The sequence below is a fragment of the Xenopus tropicalis genome, chromosome 6 (assembly GCF_000004195.4).
Source record: "Xenopus tropicalis strain Nigerian chromosome 6, UCB_Xtro_10.0, whole genome shotgun sequence".
Lineage (NCBI taxonomy): Eukaryota > Metazoa > Chordata > Amphibia > Anura > Pipidae > Xenopus > Xenopus tropicalis.
The window spans coordinates 26,484,868-26,508,648 of record NC_030682.2 but is presented as its reverse complement, the minus strand read 5'-3'; the positions used below and the strand labels follow the sequence as shown (position 1 = coordinate 26,508,648).

Here is a 23,781-nt window from a genome sequence, read left to right as displayed (position 1 = left end):
GTGTGTTCTTTGTACATTGCAACGTAATAATGGTTTCACGGTGCTGCCTTTGGCTTGTCTTGTACTTGACGAATATTGCGGGGAGAGGGGTGGGTCGCTAATTTATCTTCATTTTAGGAACATGATGTGTTTAAATTAGCATTTCATTAAATCAAGTACATGCTTATGCCTACTGAATACATTGAGTACACAAAGATGGGCACTCCCTGCAATTTAAACTATTAATATTATTATTAACGTTTATTTATAAAGCGCCAACATATTCCGCAGCGCTGTACAATAAGTGGGTTACATACATTGGACATACAGAGTAACATATAAAGCAATCAATAACCGATACAAGAGGTGAAGAGAGCCCTGCCCAAAAGAGCTTACAATCTACAAGGAGAAAGGGTTGAGACACAAGGGGGCTGATTTACTAATCCACGAATCCGAATCCAAATGAGAAAAATTCGGATTGGAAAACGAACATTTCGCGACTTTTTCGTATTTTTTGTGTTTTTTTCGTCGCCGTTACGACTTTTTCGTAACCGTTACGATGTGCGCAAATTGTCGCGACTTTTTCATTGCCATTACAAATTTCGTGAATTGTTGCGACTTTTTCATAGCCATTATGACTTTCATGAATTGTTGCGACTTTTGCATAGCCATTACGACTTTCGCAAATTGTCGCGACTTTTTCGTATTGAGCGCTTGAAAAATTTGCGACAATTCGCAAAATACCAATCATTACGAAAAAAACGCATTTGGGCGCTTTTCAGACGTTCGTGGATTAGTAAATGTGCCCCAAGGTGTGGGAATGGGCATGACCAGAGTTGTGAGAGGTGGGGCACAGGGTATTGCTTTTAGCAGCCTACTGAGGTTATGTTAAACTAAATGAGGGTAAGCTTCTCTAAATAAATGTGTTTTTAGAGATCTCTTGAAGGCAGAGAGATTAGGAGAAAGTCTGACAGAACTAAACTAAACTGGGCAAACCTTTGTCAGCAGGTGGGCCTCACTTTGCAGCCATTGGCACGAAGCTGACAGGTTCTATCATGTTCAATATATAGCCTTGAATACGGCTTGAAACATTGCTCTGTGCCAGTGGCTGCATATGGAGAAATGCTTATACTTGTGGGCGTGCTGTCCAGTTGGATAATGTTCCTTGGGAAGGGACCAGCATTGGAGGAAGCCCCCTACTGGCAACTGAGGTCTCTGCCCTAAAAACCAGAAGATGTGGCCCCAAGACTAGATATTTACAAATCTCAGCATAGTGTAATCCATAAGTCCAATGCTATTTGCCTATAGTTAGATATAATTCAACACACACTGGTTAATACTACTTGTGTTCCAGCTTCTGAAATAGCACAAACAGGTTTCCCCTTGGGAAATATACATACACTCTGAGCTTGGTGGGGGAGGCAATGAAAATGAGCGTGGTAAAATATAGGCTAGTACAGGTCTGCTTAAAATATCATTTTATCCCTGGAAAGGGGATTTGTCTAATTATTGTTTTCCCATAAAGGGATAAACAAAGAAGCAATATAAAATACAGTGGTCTTAATTAAGTCCCCATGCCTGTTGGCCATCTGTTCACAGTTCTATGCATCTGCTTACATGGACAGAAGGCTCTCAGCGCTCAGCAGCAAAACAAACTAACATGGAACTCAAGCTAAATCTGTGCTGTGGCGACTTGCCAGCTGCAGAAATATGGAGAATAATGTGTCAGTACCTTCCTAATGCAGCGCCCAGTATGGCAGCTCACTGTCATCTGTGCACTATCATTTGCACTGATCACAGGGGAGATGAATATTACAGGTATGGGACCTGTTATCCAGAATGCTCAGGACCTGGGGGAATCTGGATAAGGGGCCTTTTCTTTTATTTGTATGTCCATACCTTAAATCTAATAAAATGTCATTTTACGTGCAATTAACCCAATAAGGATTAATTATATCTTAGTTGGGATCAAGTACAGGTACTGTTTTATTATTACAGAGAAAAGGGAATCATTTAACCATTAAATAAACCCAATAGGGCTGTTCTGCCCCCAATAAGGGGTAATTATATCTTAGTTGGGATCAAGTACAAGGTACTGTTTTATTATTACATAATTCTGAGCTTTCTGGATAAAGGGTTCCTGGATAACAGATCCCATACCTGTACTGGGGATTTCAACTTTCTGTTTCCCTAGACACAGTGTTACACCCATGGTTGCTTGATCTGGTGAAGACAAAACTGGCTTTGGTGTTTGGGGAATTGGGGTGGGACTGGCAGGGGGGCAAGCAGCAGGGCTGGCCTTAGGGTAAATACTGCTTTATGCAAAATAGTGCAGTGGGCACCCTTTAAGCATTATATAAAGTATATAACATATAGTAATCCCTTTATCTACCACCAGCTGGAAATACATAGCAAATCTAGGTCCAATATCTTACTTTAGGGTGCAGGCTATATGAAAAAACACATATTTTACTGTTATTGGTATTTTGTTTAGTGTGTTTATATAAAATGATAATGATGAATCTGGCGTTCAGCAACCGCACCATGCATCTACAGTAGTGTTGAGCACATTTTTTTGCCAGGCATGGAGTTGCAGTGAAATTCTGGCGAATGTTTTAGTGGAACTGCCGCCACAATTTGCCACTTCCAAAAAGGGGAGTAAGTCACAATCTCTGCAAAAAAGTAGGGAACACATCAAAAAAGTTGTGTGTGTCAAAAAGTCATGCAGTAGCTGAATTTATTATTATTCAGCGATTCCACTAGCTTTTCAGCGAAGCAGAACAGGACAGATTCACTCATGACTAATCTACAGCTCTTGGCTGTGGCCGACTGTGCCTATCTTGTTTATTAGCCCTAAGCCAGTGTCTAGGTGATAGTTTCATTGGCTGTCTTGAAGGTCCCTCATTCACTTCACAAATCTCCAATATTTGTTATTTTGTTCATTAATGCACAATGGCTTTCATTTGTTTCCTTTCATTCCTGTAACTTGATGCTTTTTACCTACAGTAACACTTTCTCAACATCAGGCAGTGACAGTAAGAGGTACAGAAGTCTCTCCTCTCTATTTGGTTCATCCAACAGTTCATGAATACAGAAGGGGCTGAGTTAGGGTTACTGACGTTGCTGGCAGGAAAACCTGGAAAAAGGGGTGGGGGCGATGATGCTGGGAGGCGGGCTGGACTCCATAATAAAGCTTCCGCTATTGCCATTTTAATTTTAGATGGGGCGAAACAGACTTGGACAGGGATTTAAAATAAACCCTAGTTTTTAAAGTGCACAGAGGCCCAAACTGCACCCCCCACCAGCCCAATAAATAGTGAGTGTCTATGGCATCTTACAGCAGCCCCTCTGGCATTGGGCAGAATCCACAGACTGCCAGTCCGAGCCAGAGTCAAACTGTAAAATTGCTACATATTGTGCCATAGTCCTACCTCAGTACAGACAAAATCATTTAAATAGCCCTAACTAAAGGTGGCCATCCATGGGCAGATTTTAGCTGCTGATTTTGGTCCTTTAGCTAAGCTTATCTGCCCATGTATGGGGACCCCCAATGGGCCTCCCCAATCAATATCTGGCAGAAAATCATCCAGGTGTCCGTTGGGCAGGTTTTGACTTTCCTGTTGGATCAGGGACCACATTGGCTCATTGATGCTGTCCTGGGTCCCAGGGCTCCTATGCCGTCGTAATTAGATTGTTTGGCCAAATCAATCAAATTAGCCCGATATCGCCCACCCAAGGTGGGCATACTGGGAAAAGATTTGCTCGTTTGGCAACCTCGCCAAGCAAATGAATCTTAGCATGGCCAGCTTAATATGCAGGTACATGTTACCCTTTAATTAGGACAACTGTTACGTTCCAGCCATAATGTAATGCTATTTTGGTGTTCTCTCCTCTTGCACATACATAATGAGCTATGGGGAATGCATAAATAGCCCCACGGCACTAGAAACATGTACTTGTCCTGGCATTAAAATACAAAAGGGTTTTTTGGCAGTGGCATAATTGGCTGTGTTCTTGCATAAGTAGCCGCATGGCCGAGCCAATACCTTTCATGTTAATTGAACAAGGTGGTTGCATTAATGTAGGAGGCACTGGCCGGCTAATGAAGAGGGTGTCCCACTATGTTGGCACATTTCCATATGAATGCAAGGGATCGGATTGCCTGGGATACACCTGGGATTGCCTTGTTTTGCTTTGATGGGTTAATTGCACTGAACAAGCTAAATAAGCATAATATTTATATTGCCTTGTTTATTTCATTAGATCATGTTCAATAAAGAGAGTTAAAGCTTCATCAATTGCCACTATATACTTGGCCATCAGAAGTGTCTATTTTATGAATGTTCAGCCCAAAGACAAAACCAGCGGGACTTCAAAGCAACCAGTTTCATTAGAGCTTGGCGCACACACACCGCCTGCTAGAAACACCGGCTAAACTGGCGTTATAAATAAAACAGTGATATAAAGAGCGAGGCATTTAAAGTAGGGGGTATAAAGAGAGGGCACAGAATTGAAAACCAGGGCAAGAGTGTAATATAAAGGAGATGGGAGGCATAAATGAAAAGACAAGGAACCCCCAATGCAGTACCTGGGCACCACGTGTGATCAGCCACATATTAGGCTGATATTAATGCCCCTGGTTTCAGAAATGAGATGTTGGACAGGCAGATGTAGGGATTCTTTTTATAATAGAGTGTATTTGGATGACCAATTTGCCCCAGAATTTAGCCATTTACTGTACACATAACATTAATTTCAATGGAGAATCTTCATGCGTTTTCCTTCCCCTTATCATATTATTATGTTGAATTTACTGATATGATTAATGGCTATGAGAGGCCCATGCAGATCTGTGGGAGAAAACCCCATCCCCAGCTCAATGGGGGGCTTATGCAATGGGATTTTCCATCCTTTCTGATGAGGTCCCCAATCAAATAACAGCAAGGGATGTTGTAATATTGGCCCCAAACATTGGCCAATAAGCTACTGACTTGGTCAGGAGTGGCAGCAGCCTGTGTTTAGCTTGTAAAAGTATAGCCAGGCAAAGGAACCAGCTTTACAGCAGTTTTAAAAAAGCAAGTTTATGTAAACCGGTACAGCTAATTAGAAATGTATAAAAGGAGATATGTGGGTATAATTTAGGGATGCGCTGAATCCAGGAATCGGTTCAGGATTTGGCCAAGATTCTGCCTTTATCGTCAGGATTCGGCGAATCCATGCTCCTGGGTGAACCAAAATCGAATCCTAAAAATCATGTGACTTTTTGTAAATGTGGAAGTTGAAAATATTTCGCCGCGCAGACATCTGACCTTTCCAAAACCTAATTAGTATATGCTAATTAGGATATTCGGGTGAATCCCTTACGAGGGAGGTTCAGCCGAATCCGAAAAAGTGGAACCGGTGCATCCCTAGTATAACTGTATCCCTACAGCACGTTAAAATGCTGAGCATTACGATTCTAAATTTCCGTACCATAGACTGTACATAGGTTCTTATATGAAAGCAAACATTTCTTTATGGCCACTTCCACTATAGCACAAACAATGCAATGCGATGCCTTATGTGGGAAAAACTGTAAAGATCATGGGTAAAGAATCAATACAGTGGGGAGCGGGTAACAGTGCCAAACGGGGAGGGCATTCGTCGTAGGGAGGGTGTGTTTCTTCTGTAGCCAAATTGCCCATTGTATCCAAACACGGGTTTAACAGAGGAAAGGAAGAAGCCATGGCCTCTATTGTGCTCGGGAGAATGGCCTGAAAGAAAGGAGTTATCAAACATCAGAATAAAATCATGACAATAAACATTCATACAATGTGAGTGTTTTAACCAGAGCATGGTGTGTCAGTACTATAGTGTATATATAATATTGTATCTTTTCCTGTTCTGTTAATGTATTGTGTGAATGTGCAGCGCTGCCTACACACAGATGGCTATATATATACAAATATACAAAAGCTATGGGACCTTAGTTGGGTCAAGTACAAGGAAATACTTTTTGAAATTTTGAATTATTTAATGAAAGTCTATGGAAGATGCCCTTCCCGTAATTCCAAGCTTTCTGATTAACGGGTTTCTGGATACTGGATCCTATACCTGTGCATGCAAGTGCAACCAATAAAATGTGAGATAGAGTGAACAGTTGGTGATTCTTGCAGGGCAATGCCTTGTAGGTGCGAGCGAATGCAAACAGCCGGTGCCACCGGGTACAGGGATAGTGTAGACCAATGGCAAGCTGGCATAGATTGGGTGCCAGGGGTAAGTTTCCAGCTGCCAATGCGCTGCTGCATCTCCAGGTTGGTACATTAACCTTCAGGTAAACCATTTGGAATTCTTTCTCAGATTTTAATCATCATACAAAGGGGGTATGTGCATTTATTGTCTTTAAATGTTCAGCAAAACAATTCTGCACACAATTTAACAACTGTATTTATTAAAAGCTTCCATATTGCTTGCTCTGCTCATACCAGTTATCCAAAGACGCAGTGAATCCGCTGCCCACAGAAGTCAAAAGATGATTAACTGAGCAATAAAATGTAATTAAACCAGCAGGAAAGTCCATATAGTACATATTAAGGGCAATTACAGTTCCGTACACCTCTCATTCCCTCTGTGCTCAGCTCATATCAGACCCACACTTGTCAATGACTTGTCATCAGATACCTGTGAGTGCTGAGGGCAATGAATGCCCGACCCCTACTGCTCCCCCCGTGTGTTCATTTAATGTACATGATGGCTTTGCCAATACTCATGCCAGTAGGTGACCCTGCTCCTTAAAATCCATTTTAAACAGAGAAACTGCTATGCATGTATTTAGGATATGGGATCCCTATGGGGATGTTTGTCTGCTGAACGTACCTGCCCCTGCGTTATTCCTGGTAAGCAGATACAGAGCGGCAGCTCCTTTGTACTGGAAGCGATCAGCCAGTTCCCCATAGGTAGATGTCCCTCCATGAGACTGGAAAAAAAGACCTCTTTACGGCAAAATAAAGTATTAAGAACTGAAACATTTTTAGGGACACATTGCTGCAGGTTTGGTGGATCACATGGGCTCAGGCCCAGACTGGCAATCTGTGGGTTCTGGCAAATGCCAGAGGGGCTGCTGTAAGATGCCATAGACACTCACTATTTATTGGGCCAGTGGGGGGGCTGTTTGGGCCTCTATGTACTTGAAATGCCAGGGCCTATTATGAATCTCAGTCCATACCTGACATGGGGCCTAGTTGCTACACCAAGCAGTTGGTTAAATTAAAGGCTCATACAACTGGAGCCCAGCAGAATGTATGTTATTCCTTATAATTCATATGATTTGATGGTGCATATGTGTATGGGGGCAGATGTTTATTGAGGTTTGAGGTGCTGGAGGGCTGGTTATTTGTGGGAACTGAGGGCAAGAGCAGTTCATGTGCTTATAGATAGAGATCTAGGAAGGATTAGGAGATCTCCATACAAACATTCATTTTTCAGTTTTAGCTTGAATCCTGGTATTTATGGGGCAACTACCAGGGTCGGCTCAAGAAGGATGACCTGTGTTGCTTATATGACATCATCACACCTGAGTGATGTCATCAGATACCATATAGAGCTCATGTGATAAACTAACAGGAGAATTGCAGTGAATATGTGGCTACAGCAGGCAGGGCAGGTGCAATAATAACAATATGGGCAATTCATTAAATGAACCTACCTGCCCAGTCTTCTGCAGCAGCGGGGGGACCGGCCGGGAGTGGAAATAGGCTCTGACATGGGGGTCCCGCTGGGAGTTGTACGGGGGGATGACGGAGCCGAGCTTGGGCAGGGAGCCGCTGTAGTCTCTGGAAATCCGTTCCACCGCCACACAGTCCAGAACGAAGCGCCTCTCCCTCGCCTGCAGCTCCGCCAGAGACGGGCCGGGGGCAAAGCGGCTCAATAGGCACGAAGTGACTCTCCTCTGGGCCGGATCTGCCATAGCGCTTCTACCGGGTAAGTACTGGCACCGTGTTACTCCTCTACCTGTACTACTGAGCGCCCAGAGCATTCCTAAGCACCAACACAAACCAGGGCGCGTTGCTAAGGCTACATGGAAACCGAGCGGAGGGGGGGTGGCTGGGCATTGGGCAGCTCCAGCTTTCTCTTCTCTGCACTGCCCAGCAGCAATCCCTGGCACCCACTGCCCAGCAGCAATCCCTGGCACCCACTGCCCAGCAGCAATCCCTGCCACCCACTGCCCAGCAGCAATCCCTGGCACCCACTGCCCAGCAGCAATCCCTGCCACCCACTGCCCAGCAGCAATCCCTGCCACCCACTGCCCAGCAGCAATCCCTGGTACCCACTGCCCAGCAGCAATCCCTGCCACCCACTGCCTGCCACCCACTGCCCAGTAGCAATCCCTGCCACCCACTGCCCAGCAGCAATCCCTGGTACCCACTGCCCAGCAGCAATCCCTGGCACCCACTGCCCAGCAGCAATCCCTGGTACCCACTGCCCAGCAGCAATCCCTGGCACCCACTGCCCAGCAGCAATCCCTGGCACCCACTGCCCAGCAGCAATCCCTGGCACCCACTGCCCAGCAGCAATCCCTGCCACCCACTGCCCAGCAGCAATCCCTGCCACCCACTGCCCAGCAGCAATCCCTGGCACCCACTGCCCATCAGCAATCCCTGGTACCCACTGCCCAGCAGCAATCCCTGGCACCCACTGCCCCAGCAGCAATCCCTGGCACCCACTGCCAGCAGCAATCCCTGGTACCCACTGCCCAGCAGCAATCCCTGCCACCCACTGCCCAGCAGCAATCCCTGCCACCCACTGCCCCGCAGCAATCCCTGGCACCCACTGCCCCGCAGCAATCCCTGCCACCCACTGCCCAGCAGCAATCCCTGCCACCCACTGCCCCGCAGCAATCCCTGGCACCCACTGCCCAGCAGCAATCCCTGGCACCCACTGCCCAGCAGCAATCCCTGGTACCCACTGCCCAGCAGCAATCCCTGGTACCCACTGCCCAGCAGCAATCCCTGGCACCCACTGCTTTAAATAGGGTGTTCATCAAATGTATTTGTTACTTTCTGGAAAAAAAGGTAGGAAAAAGGCAAGAAATATCCTCATAAATGTGACAAAATAATTATAATAAAAATTGTAATGGGAAAACAAGTGAGACCATTTGGCCTTATTCTTGGTCATTTCCTATTCTCTATGGGAACACATCAATTAATATAAAGAAGAATAGATTATAGTATGTACAGATAAAAAACTAGGAAAATATAGAGGTTGAGTGATAAGTGAATGAAAAATATTTCAAAGAGTGGGCCCATGGTCTGGTGGTTTTGTGGTGGGCCCCTGGCATCCCAGTCCGACACTGCATACACTCTCTCTGCAGTCTGTGTGCAGCACTAACACACATAAGGTCGCCAAATGAGCAGATCTTCCCTGATATACCCACCTAAAGTGGCCGATATTGGGCTGAAGCGACTGGCCCAGATCACAACAACTGGACGCCGGCTGCCGGGGCAAGGGCAACATGAACAAGCTGATGCGCTGCTCAATCCAATGGGAGAATCAAACCTGCCTGATTAATATCAAACAATTTTCCGCCAGATATCAGTCGGGCAGTTCCGCCAGAGGGCCCCATACACAGGCAGATAAGCTGAGTTATTCATGTGTGGCTTATTCACTTGTGGTTGTGACTTGTTCAAATTCTAATAGTAAGTGAAACACTGTAACATTCAGATAGGACTCTGCTAGCTGTCTTTATTAAACTGTAATTAGACTGGTATAGCTGGGGGTTGTAGTTCAGCAGCAGCTAGTGAGCCACAGATTAAAGATTCTGGATTTGCCACATGGGCCAACAATATTTTGCAAGGAATTAACCCCAAACATGCCAGGTAAACCTATGGGACCCATGGGAAATGTGGATGACCTGTGTGTGTCATTGTGTATCTGTGGGCAAGAGTGTATGATTGTGAGGGTATGTGCCACTGTGTGTGTCTGTGGGTGAAAGTGTGGGTGTGTAAAACTAATTATACTAGACAATGAAATGAAAAACAAAAACAACAAGTAAAGGATATTTCCATAATTAAAAGTTCAAGTTCCTAGAAAGCAAACAATGGAGTTCTAACAATCAGCATTCATCTATGGAGCTGGCTCATTTTCCCATGGCCTGGGAGCCCCTGTATTTATTCACGCCGACACAGTCCCCGCACACAAGTGGCCTTCAGAGGTACGGCTCAAAGCCATTGCAGGTGGCAGTGCAATCACTATCAATCAGATGGTTTAATCTCTCATTTGTTATCTTAACTCCCTGCAGCTGGCACTCACCCCCAGTCATCAGCATCACAGCCACTTGCTCTCTGCTTTCATCTCCCAGGTTCAAAGGGGGAACAGGAATGCTTATTGTGGAGAGGGGCTGCCCCGTGGCACCCAGTGGGAGAAGGTGGGTAAGGCTGTGAGTGGCACAGGTGGGCATGCAGCAGGGTGCAGGGGCAGCATATAAGAGCAAGCCCATCTATGTCTGAAGTTACCCTCACTGAATAATGATCCTATAGAGGCCGAACCTGGCACTTGTTGCTGCGGGGGGCTAAGCTGGCATCACAACACACTTCAAAGCTGAGTGAGTTTGTGCAGAACTAGGCCCTTCATTACACAATGAGCACATCTTAATTGCTCTTAAATGCAATGATATTTTAATGAATCTAGTAATGCCTAAACGTGCTGACTACACTACTACATGTACTGAGCTTGCTAAGCCTTTGTTTATATATATAATTACTGTGTAAGGATTGTCCTGTCTATTTCAGTGGGCCCAAAGGTGATGCCATTTCCCATGGTTTAACCCAGTGATCCCCAACCAGTGGCTCAGGGGCAACATGTTGTTCCCCAACCCCTTGGATGTTGCTCTCAGTGCCCCCAAACCAGGGAGTTATTTTTGAATTCCTGACTTGGGGGCAAGTTTTGGTTGAATAAAAAGATTTCCTACCAAATAAAGCCCCCTGTAAGCTGATAGGGTGCATAGAGGCCCCTAATAGCCAATCACAGCCCTTATTTGGCACCTCCATGAACTTTTATGGTGTTTGTGTTGCTCTCCAAGTCTTTTCACGAGTAAGAAAGGTTGGGGACCCCTGGTTTACCCTCACTTTATCATTAAAGGGGAACATCACGCAAATATAAAATGAAAGATGTAACTCCAAACAGCTTTCCAATATACATGCATTTGATATTTCATTTGTAAATATATTTGCAATTAAAATCAGTATCTGCCTGTCCCTTTCTATTCTCTCCACTGCCTATCTGGACTACAATTACCACTAATACATTGCAGCAGTGACTGACTTCTCCTCCCTAGCCTCTTGCCAGGACTTCAATTCCCGCAATGCCTTGCAGCCTTCTGTTATTGTCAGACCTGAGAAGATGTACAATGCAGAGGTGTGCATAGGGCAGGCCCAAACTGGCAATTTTTGGATTCTTGCAAATGCCAGAGCGGATGTTGGGGGACTTTTTGAGCCTCTGCGTAAATGAAATGCCAGGGGCCTACTTTAAATCTTGGTGGGGGGGTCAGGAGCACTGCAGATTCACTAGGTTCCCCTGGGTCTTTCTGCCCTGACCAACTGCACGGGAGTCAGGATGGAGAGAGATGATCTGACTGGATCTAAAGAGAGATGAGCAGAGAGCGGTACAGCAGTTACCGGGACAGTGGGAGAGGCAGGAATCATTTGCCCACACAACCTATCCATCCAGCAACACTCCATTTAGGGGGGCCCCAACAAAATTGTCTACATTGGGTCCCACAGAAGATAAATCTATGTCATTGTGGATAGTGTAGCAAGCAAAATGCACATGAAGACAGATGCTGACAGTGGGGTAACAACAAAGGGTGCACCCGTGACTTCATGTGCATTGAGGGTCACCTGTGATTTTGCAAATGTTGTGGGTTGGGGGTGTTCCAATAAATTGTTTCTTTGGGGGCTCAATAGGGGAAGCATTTATAGGGTTGGACTGGGTTGGTAGGGCACCGGGATGTTCGCAACTGGGGTGGGGGGCCCCGAAGGTGACAGACCCAGTGGGCACTGGACACTCCAGTCCAACACTGCATTTATATGTGTGTTGCAGTTGGTGGGATATATTCAGCTAATGAAATGTAAAATAAAAAAATGTACATTTTAAAGAACGACAATTTATTTTCTCTGTTATTTATTTCGGGAACCATACTGTAAGTAGACAAATTCCTTTTAATTCGCCTCTTAATGATGCAGCAATTTGGCCACTAGAGGGAGCTGCTTTAATTGAGTTTGGAATGAGTCTTCCTTTAAAAAAAAGGTAACTGACCTTTAAAAAACTTTTAATACAAAGTAGACAGTTTGTAATTGGACTTTATGTTTTATCTTTTGTGTTATGTGAGTTATTATGTTTAATTGAGCAGCTCTCTAGTTTGGAATATCTGCAGCTATCTGGTTGCTAGGGTTCAATTTACCCTAGCAGCCAGGCAGTGGTTTGAATGGAAAACTGAAAGATGAATAGGCGGTCTAAATAGAAAGATAAGTAATAAAAAGAAACAATAACAATAAAATTGTAACCTCAACGTGCAACAGTTTTTTGCTGCCAGGGTCTATTTGAAAGCTGGGAAGAAGCAGAAGAGGAAACCAAATAATTAGAAAAATACAAAAAAATTAAATTTGAAGTCAACTGAAAGGTCGACTAACCCTTAAGTATAATTATACATGTACATATAAAAACTCCATGTATATCCATTAGTTTTAGTTACCATTTATTGAAAATAAAGTAATTAAAATGTTGTAAATTGGGCATATTTCCCCATGGTTTCCAGGGCACATACAATGGAATCATGGTGGAGGATTAGCAATATAAAGTGTTATCAATCACAAGGAAATCAACTTCCACATCCAAGCAGAAACGGTAAGTTAAGGGTTAAGTAATAAATTGCATCATATGTAGAGAGTAAATGGGCTCAGACAGTAGTAAATTGACAGACGATTGCCTTCCATTCCCTGCCAGCAGCCAGATGGGAAGAGGCTGTTTCCATGCAAACATTCCTAGCAAATTCCAAGATTGCAGGTCACAGTTGGCTCGTACGTCTCCCACTAGTAGCCAGATCCTGCTGTAACCATCCTGTTAGTGCCACACAGGGCTGATTCTTGGCCTGTGGAAAAACGCAGAATATGAAGTCCTGGTAGAATGGAAACATTACTATGAAATCAATAAATGAAAATACCCTCTCCATCATATAAATGCATATATACAGTATTTCATGGCTCTGTAATTACATGCTCGGGATGATTTATTGCCATCCTCCTGTTGTACTGGAACGTGGGCCCTCTCTGTACTGTATGACAGGGATTGTTTAGCCCTCCCCAGATAGTGTACGGATAATACTGCCATGTAAAAAAACGTGAGACTTCGCATTTCCAGCCGATATCCGCTGCGTCTTAATGCACCAACATGGAGACAATGCTTCTGGGTGCAGACAAGGTAGTGGGCTAGTGCCAGCATAGGGGCTGATTATTGCCCTGCATTTTCCACAGACTGAGAATCAGCCCTGTATGGCACTAGCAATGACACATGGAGCTACTTGTAGCCAGTTACTTGTTGCAGCTACAAAATAGACAATACTGATAATTGTCTCTATGTGTATTTTAGCAGAGACATTTCTCACTATTGTCTATGGCAGGGTATTTTCTGGTATTTTGTAACCACAACAAGTATGGCAGGGTATTTTCTGGTATTTTGTAACCACAACAAGTATGGCAATGTATTTTCTGGTGTTTTGTAACAACAACAAGTAGCCCCTTGTCATAGCCCTTAGGGCTCTGGCACACGGGGAGATTAGTCGCCCGCAACAAATCTCCCTTGTCGCGGGCGACTAATCTCCCCAAAATCGCGGGAAATTTCCTCACAAGGCATTTTCACCGGTGGGATGGCCAGTGTGCCAGGACCCTTAGTGTTTGGAGTATGTAGCTAATACAAAACAATGAGATCTGTTACACAGTGTTGCTAAAGTCAGTACAAATGAGAAATGTGAACAAATACTAATAAATAAAGACTATATCCTATTCCATAGAATGGCAGGCATGAATAGCTGAAATGGCAGTATTATCCAGACACTATCTGGGGAGGGCTAAACAATCTCTGTCATACAGTACAGAGAGGGCCCACGTTCCAATACAACCAGAGGATGGCAATAAATCATCCTGAGCATGTAATTACAGAGCCATAAAATACTGTATATATGCAATTATATGATGGAGAGGGTATTTTCATTCATTGATTTCATTTTACCAACTCTGAACTTCACAATCTTAAGGTGGTCATACACGTTACTCCACATGTCCGAATCATCAGATATGCGGGTAGAAACAATAAGAATTCTACCCCTATCTGATTCAGCATTAACATACAGCCCATGTTTGATAAAAATGTTCCATCCTGCCTGATATCCAAGGCATTTGCCAATATGGGTAACCTACACTGCATCTTTCTGCTCTGGTTACAAACAAGATATCATCATCCCACAAGAGGGAGCCCAAGAGTCACATGTCATTTTTTAGGTTGGGGTTTGTATGAGGGACACAGCAAGCAGTACCTTCAGTTTTATACCCCCACCCTGAGACAGTTTTCTGCTTCTAGTCCAGCTACGTCTGTGCTATACTGCACCCCTGCTACAGGAATTACCCCCATTCCAGTCCCTCAAATTATCTACTCACGTAGTAGGAATAAAGCTTTTAAAGTTCTCTTTTCCTTCTGCAAGATTTTTCCCTTAAGCCCTGCACCTGAATTCTCATAGTATTCTTATAGTTCATATTCAGGGGCTACAGTGTCTTAAAAGTGAATTAGAAAGTTCCCATGAGCCTCCCAGGAGCCACAGTTCCCCCTTTTCTGTATGTTTCTATAATCCTTATGCATTATCATTAACATTTATTTATAAAGCGCCAACATATTCTGCAGCGCTGTACAATAAGTGGGTTTTATACATTGGACATACAGAGTAACATATAAAGCAATCAATAACCGATACAAGAGGTGAAGAGGGCCCTGCCCAAAAGAGCTTACAATCTACAAGGAGAAAGGGTTGAGACAGAAGGTGTGGGAATGGGCAAGACCAGAGTTGTGAGAGGTGTGGCACAGAGTATTGCTAAACTAGATTAGGGTAAGCCTCTCTAAATAAATGTGTTTTTAGAGATCTCTTGAAGGCAGAGAGATTGGGTGAAAGTCTGACAGTTTGTGGGAGCGAATTCCAGAGAAGGGGGGCAGCGAGTGTGTGAGGAGGGAATGAGAGAGGAGTTGAGGAGCAGGTCAGTAGAGGAGCGTAACAAGCGGGTTGGATGGTACCTAGAGATGAGTTCAGAGATGTAGGGTGGGGCAGAGTTATGAACTGCTTTAAATGTGAGGGTCATTAGTTTGAATTTTATCCTGGATGGTAGGGGAAGCCAGTGCAGGGATTGGCAGAGCGGCACGGCAGAGGGGGAGCGGTTGGAGAGGTGTATGAGCCTGGCAGCAGTATTCATTATGGACTGGAGAGGGGACAGTCTTTGGAGGGGAAGGCCAATTAATAGGGAGTTACAGTAGTCCAGGCGAGATATTATAAGAGAGTGAATAAGAATTTTGGCAGCATCTTGGGTGATAAATGATCGGATTTTGGAGATATTTCTTAGGTGAAAGTGACATGATTTGATAAGTGATTGGATATGAGGGGTGAAGGACAGGGCAGAATCAAGGATAACCCCAAGGCACCGGGCCTGGGAAGATGGGGTGATGGTAGAATTGTTAACCGTTATAGATACCTCGGGAACAATGTGGGCGTTGGATGGGGGAAAGAGAACCAGTTTTAGAGAGGTTTAATTTAAGGTAACGTTGGGACATCCAAGGAGATAGCGGACAGGCAGGAAGAGACGCGAGTTAGAAGCTCTGGGTTGAGATCAGGAGAGGAAAGATAGATCTGAGTATTGTCAGCATAGAGGTGGTACTGAAAGCCAAAAGAATTGATTAGTTTGCCAAGTGAGGAGGTATAGAGAGAAAATAGTAAGGGGCCCAGGACAGAGCCTTGAGGAACCCCGACAGAAAGAGGCAAGGGAGAGGATGATTCCCCATTGTAAGAGACACCTATTAATCCTGTCATTACAGTCCCCTGGTATAGTTCCTTAAACATCCTGGGCAATAAATAGACCCCCCCCCCTGTCCATACCTTATAGTCTGGGATTCTCTGCCTTATAGTGATTTTATAGTATTATAATAATTTAGGCTGGAAAAACATACCCCATCCTTTAAGTTCAACCATATAAAATGAAATGAATGGAACCCCCACTTATAAACAGAAGTATATTGAGGGCCAGAGAAGGGGGTGCTGGCACAGAAAACAAGGTTGGGGCCCACTATGTGAGGGGGTGATACATAAGTCAAGGGTATGCAGCCTGCAGTCCTCTAGCATCCCTGGCCCACAGCAGCATTCAGCTGGTATAAGATTACTGAGAGTTGCAGTACAACAACAGCTGGAGATGTCAATGTTGTATATCCCTCATGTATATACTATAAACATCTGGCCTTAGTTACATAATATATCTCCTATTTACTTTTAGCTCCATATCCTGCCCTGTAATATTGGAGGGCCATATTGTTGACAAAGATGCAGAAGGCTCTCTACAACCATGCAGTTGGTCTTGATACATCAGATATTATGCCTTTTACAACTTCTACCTTTTTCTTTATCCCATTAAGTTTCACAAAAAGAAGTCCAGCATATTCTTACCATCCTGGGTGACGAATGAGGGGAAAGAATACCAGAGGAAATCCCTACATAAAACACAAGGGGGCGCAAGATAGCTATCTAATGGCAATACCTTTGCCCAGTTATCATCATCATTTATTAACATTAGGATGTTCCATTAATAGATAACATAGATACATGGGATAAAATGGATAATCTACAGCCACTGGTCCAATAGTTTATTTTTACATGATACATGTGCCCAGATAGTACAGACTTTTAATTACACTCTGCAGTTACAGATTGATTGCTGTAAAGTTTTTGTTCTATAAAGGAATCTATTTCTATTTTCTTGGACCTACTGATGCCCAGGCCCACACTGAACCCTAACGTAGTGGCCTGCTAGATCAGTCCTGTATATACTCACAGGGTCAGTGCTAACAGAAAGACTCAGGATTTTATTAGGTACCAAAAGAGAGGGTTATTATTCTTTGCTTTAAAGAACCGATATTCTATATAGCCTTTTCTCTGAAGTAGCAACTATAAATTGAGGGGCCACATATATAACTGCAGTGCCCTTATCTTTTGGGTACTGTATAGGGTCAGGCCCCTGGGTGATACAGAGTAGAACTAAGTATTAGTTTGCTGGTACCTGTACAATTGTACCCACTGTACACTCCATTGGCTCTGCCAGCCCACATATGCCAGTACTGCAGCAGTGGAAACACATTACTACTAGCCCTGTCTGATGCAGGAAATGCAGTTACACCAGTGCCCATGCTAAGTGAATGCAGAAATATTAAAAAAAAAGGCACAGACTGGCAAAAGGCCTGTAGATTCTGGCAAATGCCAGAGGGGCTGCTGTAAGATGCCATAGACAGTCACTATTTATTGGGCTGGGGGGGCTGTTTGGGCCTCTGTGTACTTGAAATGCCAGGGCCTATTTTGGATCACAGTCCAGACTTAATACTGAATAAATGGGGCAAATGCTGTTCCTGCTATCCTGTTGTAGAGCTTGTATTTGGCACCCAGAAATCCACACACCAGTTGCTCACTCGGGGGAGTATAAAAGTCACAATTGCTGAAGTTTAAAAATGCTTAATCTTTATTGCCACATCTATACAGCCCATATTCTAACACGTTACGTGCCAGCAGACTTCCCTTCATTAACACCCATACTCATACCCATACTCATACCCATACCCATACTACCTCCCATACGATTACCATACATATGGTTTCTGTCAATAAAACAATTAATTAACTAACTTAAAATTTATAAATGTTCAACAAACCTATTTGATGTGTCAGATAATTGATACAACATTATTCAACAAGTTCCATTCTATTAAGTCAAATAAAATGTAATATATTACAGTCATGTTAAACACACTTAGACACATTGTTGCAGCTCACTGGTTACAACATATGGATTTACAAAAGTAACAATTTCTAAATATTACCCCCCCCCCCAATTCCTGTAATCTCACATACTCAGTATTACCCCCCCTACTCCCTGTAATCTCACATACTCAGTATTACCCCCCCTACTCCCTGTAATCTCACATACTCAATATTACCCCCCTACTCCCTGTAATCTCACATACTCAATATTACCCCCCTACTCCCTGTAATCTCACATACTCAATATTACCCCCCTACTCCCTGTAATCTCACATACTCATATTACCCCCCTACTCCCTGTAATCTCACATACTCATTATTACCCCCCCTACTCCCTGTAATCTCACATACTCAATATTACCCCCCTACTCCCTGTAATCTCACATACTCAATATTACCCCCCTACTCCCTGTAATCTCACATACTCAATATTACCCCCCTACTCCCTGTAATCTCACATACTCAGTATTACCCCCCTACTCCCTGTAATCTCACATACTCAATATTACCCCCCTACTCCCTGTAATCTCTCATACTCAATATTACCCCCCTACTCCCTGTAATCTCACATACTCAATATTACCCCCTACTCCCTGTAATCTCACATACTCAATATTACCCCCCTACTCCTGTAATCTCTCATACTCAATATTACCCCCTACTCCCTGTAATCTCACATACTCAATATTACCCCCCTACTCCCTGTAATCTCACATACTCAATATTACCCCCTACTCCCTGTAATCTCACATACTCAATATTACCCCCCTACTCCCTGTAATCTCACATACTCAATATTACCCCCCTACTCCCTGTAATCTCACATACTCAGTATTACCCCCCTACTCCCTGTAATCTCACATACTCAATATTACCCCCCTACTCCCTGTAATCTCACATACTCAATATTACCCCCTACTCCCTGTAATCTCACATACTCAATATTACCCCCCTACTCCCTGTAATCTCACATACTCAATATTACCCCCCTACTCCCTGTAATCTCACATACTCAGTATTACCCCCCTACTCCCTGTAATCTCACATACTCAATATTACCCCCCTACTCCCTGTAATCTCACATACTCAGTATTACCCCCCTACTCCCTGTAATCTCACATACTCAATATTACCCCCTACTCCCTGTAATCTCACATACTCAGTATTACCCCCCTACTCCCTGTAATCTCACATACTCAATATTACCCCCCTACTCCCTGTAATCTCACATTACTCAATATTACCCCCCCTACTCCCTGTAATCTCACATACTCAGTATTACCCCCCTACTCCCTGTAATCTCACATACTCAATATTACCCCCCTACTCCCTGTAATCTCACATACTCAGTATTACCCCCCTACTCCCTGTAATCTCACATACTCAATATTACCCCCCTACTGCCTGTAATCTCACATACTCAATATTACCCCCCTACTGCCTGTAATCTCACATACTCAATATTACCCCCCTACTCCCTGTAATCTCACATACTCCATATTACCCCCCCTACTCCCTGTAATCTCACATACTCAATATTACCCCCCCTACTCCCTGTAATCTCACATACTCAATATTACCCCCCCTACTCCCTGTAATCTCACATACTCAATATTACCCCCCTACTCCCTGTAATCTCACATACTCAGTATTACCCCCCTACTCCCTGTAATCTAACATACTCAGTATTACCCCCCCTACTCCCTGTAATCTAACATACTCAATATTACCCCCCTACTCCCTGTAATCTCACATACTCAATATTACCCCCCCCTACTCCCTGTAATCTCACATACTCAGTATTACCCCCCCTACTCCCTGTAATCTCACATACTCAATATTACCCCCCCTACTCCCTGTAATCTCACATACTCAATATTACCCCCCTACTCCCTGTAATCTAACATACTCAATATTACCCCCCTACTCCCTGTAATCTCACATACTCAATATTACCCCCCTACTCCCTGTAATCTCACATACTCAGTATTACCCCCCTACTCCCTGTAATCTCACATACTCAGTATTACCCCCCTACTCCCTGTAATCTCACATACTCAGTATTACCCCCCTACTCCCTGTAATCTCACATACTCAGTATTACCCCCCTACTCCCTGTAATCTCACATACTCAATATACCCCCTACTCCCTGTAATCTCACATACTCAATATTACCCCCCTACTCCCTGTAATCTCTCATACTCAATATTACCCCCCTACTCCCTGTAATCTCACATACTCAATATTACCCCCCCCTACTCCCTGTAATCTCTCATACTCAATATTACCCCCCTACTCCCTGTAATCTCACATACTCAATATTACCCCCCTACTCCCTGTAAATCTCTCATACTCAATATTACCCCCCTACTCCCTGTAATCTCACATACTCAATATTACCCCCCCTACTCCCTGTAATCTCACATACTCAATATTACCCCCCCTACTCCCTGAAATCTCACATACTCAGTATTACCCCCCTACTCCCTGTAATCTCACATACTCAATATTACCCCCCTACTCCCTGTAATCTCACATACTCAGTATTACCCCCCTACTCCCTGTAATCTCACATACTCAATATTACCCCCCTACTGCCTGTAATCTCACATACTCAATATTACCCCCCTACTCCCTGTAATCTCTCATACTCATTATTACCCCCCTACTGCCTGTAATCTCTCATACTCAGTATTACCCCCCCTACTCCCTGTAATCTCACATACTCAGTATTACCCCCCTACTGCCTGTAATCTCACATACTCAATATTACCCCCCTACTCCCTGTAATCTCTCATACTCAATATTACCCCCCTACTGCCTGTAATCTCTCATACTCAGTATTACCCCCCTACTCCCTGTAATCTCACATACTCAATATTACCCCCCTACTCCCTGTAATCTCACATACTCAGTATTACCCCCCTACTCCCTGTAATCTCACATACTCAATATTACCCCCCTACTGCCTGTAATCTCACATACTCAATATTACCCCCCTACTCCCTGTAATCTCACATACTCAATATTACCCCCTACTGCCTGTAATCTCACATACTCAGTATACCCCCCCCTACTCCCTGTAATCTCACATACTCAATATTACCCCCCTACTCCCTGTAATCTCACATACTCAGTATTACCCCCCTACTCCCTGTAATCTCACATACTCAATATTACCCCCCTACTGCCTGTAATCTCACATACTCAATATTACCCCCCCTACTCCCTGTAATCTCACATACTCAATATTACCCCCCTACTGCCTGTAATCTCTCATACTCAGTATTACCCCCCCTACTCCCTGTAATCTCACATACTCAGTATTACCCCCCTACTGCCTGTAATCTCACATACTCAATATTACCCCCCTACTCCCTGTAATCTCTCATACTCATTATTACCCCCCTACTGCCTGTAATCTCTCATACTCAGTATTACCCCCCTACTCCCTGTAATCTCACATACTCAATATTACCCCCCTACTCCCTGTAATCTCACATACTCAATATTACCCCCCTACTCCCTGTAATCTCACATACTCAATATTACCCCCCTACTCCCTGTAATCTCACATACTCAATATTACCCCCCTACTGCCTGTAATCTCACATACTCAGTATTACCCCCCCCTACTCCCTGTAATCTCACATACTCAATATTAACCCCCCTACTCCCTGTAATCTCACATACTCAGTATTACCCCCCTACTCCCTGTAATCTCACATACTCAATATTACCCCCCTACTGCCTGTAATCTCACATACTCAATATTACCCCCCCTACTCCCTGTAATCTCACATACTCAATATTACCCCCCTACTGCCTGTAATCTCTCATACTCAGTATTACCCCCCCCCTACTCCCTGTAATCTCACATACTCAGTATTACCCCCCTACTGCCTGTAATCTCACATACTCAATATTACCCCCCTACTCCCTGTAATCTCTCATACTCATTATTACCCCCCTACTGCCTGTAATCTCTCATACTCAGTATACCCCCCCCCCTACTCCCTGTAATCTCACATACTCAGTATTACCCCCCTACTGCCTGTAATCTCACATACTCAATATTACCCCCCTACTCCCTGTAATCTCTCATACTCAATATTACCCCCCTACTGCCTGTAATCTCTCATACTCAGTATTACCCCCCCCCTACTCCTGTAATCTCACATACTCAATATTACGCCCCCTACTGCCTGTAATCTCTCATACTCAGTATTACCCCCCTACTGCCTGTAATCTCACATACTCAATATTACCCCCCTACTCCCTGTAATCTCACATACTCAATATTACCCCCTACTCCCTGTAATCTCACATACTCAATATTACCCCCCTACTCCCTGTAATCTCACATACTCAATATTACCCCCTACTCCCTGTAATCTCACATACTCAATATTACCCCCCTACTCCCTGTAATCTCACATACTCAATATTACCCCCTACTCCCTGTAATCTCACATACTCAATATTACCCCCCTACTCCCTGTAATCTCACATACTCAATATTACCCCCTACTCCCTGTAATCTCACATACTCAATATTACCCCCCCCCACTCCCTGTAATCTCACATACTCAATATTACCCCCCCACTCCCTGTAATCTCACATACTCAATATTACCCCCCCCACTCCCTGTAATCTCACATACTCAATATTACCCCCCTACTCCCTGTAATCTCACATACTCAATATTACCCCCCTACTCCCTGTAATCTCACATACTCAATATTACCCCCCTACTCCCTGTAATCTCACATACTCAATATTACCCCCCTACTCCCTGTAATCTCACATACTCAGTATTACCCCCCTACTCCCTGTAATCTCACATACTCAATATTACCCCCCTACTCCCTGTAATCTCTCATACTCAATATTACCCCCCCTACTCCCTGTAATCTCACATACTCAATATTACCCCCCCTACTCCCTGTAATCTCTCATACTCAATATTACCCCCCCTACTCCCTGTAATCTCACATACTCAATATTACCCCCCCACTCCCTGTAATCTCACATACTCAATATTACCCCCCCACTCCCTGTAATCTCACATACTCAATATTACCCCCCTACTCCCTGTAATCTAACATACTCAATATTACCCCCCCTACTCCCTGTAATCTCACATACTCAATATTACCCCCCTACTCCCTGTAATCTCACATACTCAATATTACCCCCCTACTCCCTGTAATCTCACATACTCAATATTACCCCCCCACTCCCTGTAATCTCACATACTCAGTATTACCCCCCTACTCCCTGTAATCTCACATACTCAATATTACCCCCCCTACTCCCTGTAATCTCTCATACTCAATATTACCCCCCTACTCCCTGTAATCTCACATACTCAATATTACCCCCCCTACTCCCTGTAATCTCACATACTCAATATTACCCCCCCTACTCCCTGTAATCTCACATACTCAGTATTACCCCCCTACTCCCTGTAATCTCACATACTCAATATTACCCCCCTACTCCCTGTAATCTCACATACTCAATATTACCCCCCCTACTCCCTGTAATCTCACATACTCAGTATTACCCCCCTACTCCCTGTAATCTCACATACTCAATATTACCCCCCTACTCCCTGTAATCTCTCATACTCAGTATTACCCCCCTACTCCCTGTAATCTCACATACTCAATATTACCCCCCCTACTGCCTGTAATCTCTCATACTCAATAT

General features: G+C 44.0%; 1 protein-coding gene across 1 annotated transcript; it reads right to left on the bottom strand.

The window, feature by feature from the left end:
* Positions 1-4,215: 4,215 nt before the first annotated feature.
* On the bottom strand, positions 4,216-8,019 carry LOC100494322 (uncharacterized protein C17orf98). Its single transcript, XM_002933136.5, has 3 exons — positions 7,664-8,019; positions 6,835-6,934; positions 4,216-5,732 (listed from the first exon to the last, which is right to left on the bottom strand). Exons 1-3 carry the CDS (start codon positions 7,991-7,993, stop codon positions 5,575-5,577), a joined length of 588 nt encoding a protein of 195 aa, XP_002933182.2. The 5' UTR covers positions 7,994-8,019; the 3' UTR covers positions 4,216-5,574.
* Positions 8,020-23,781: the final 15,762 nt, after the last annotated feature.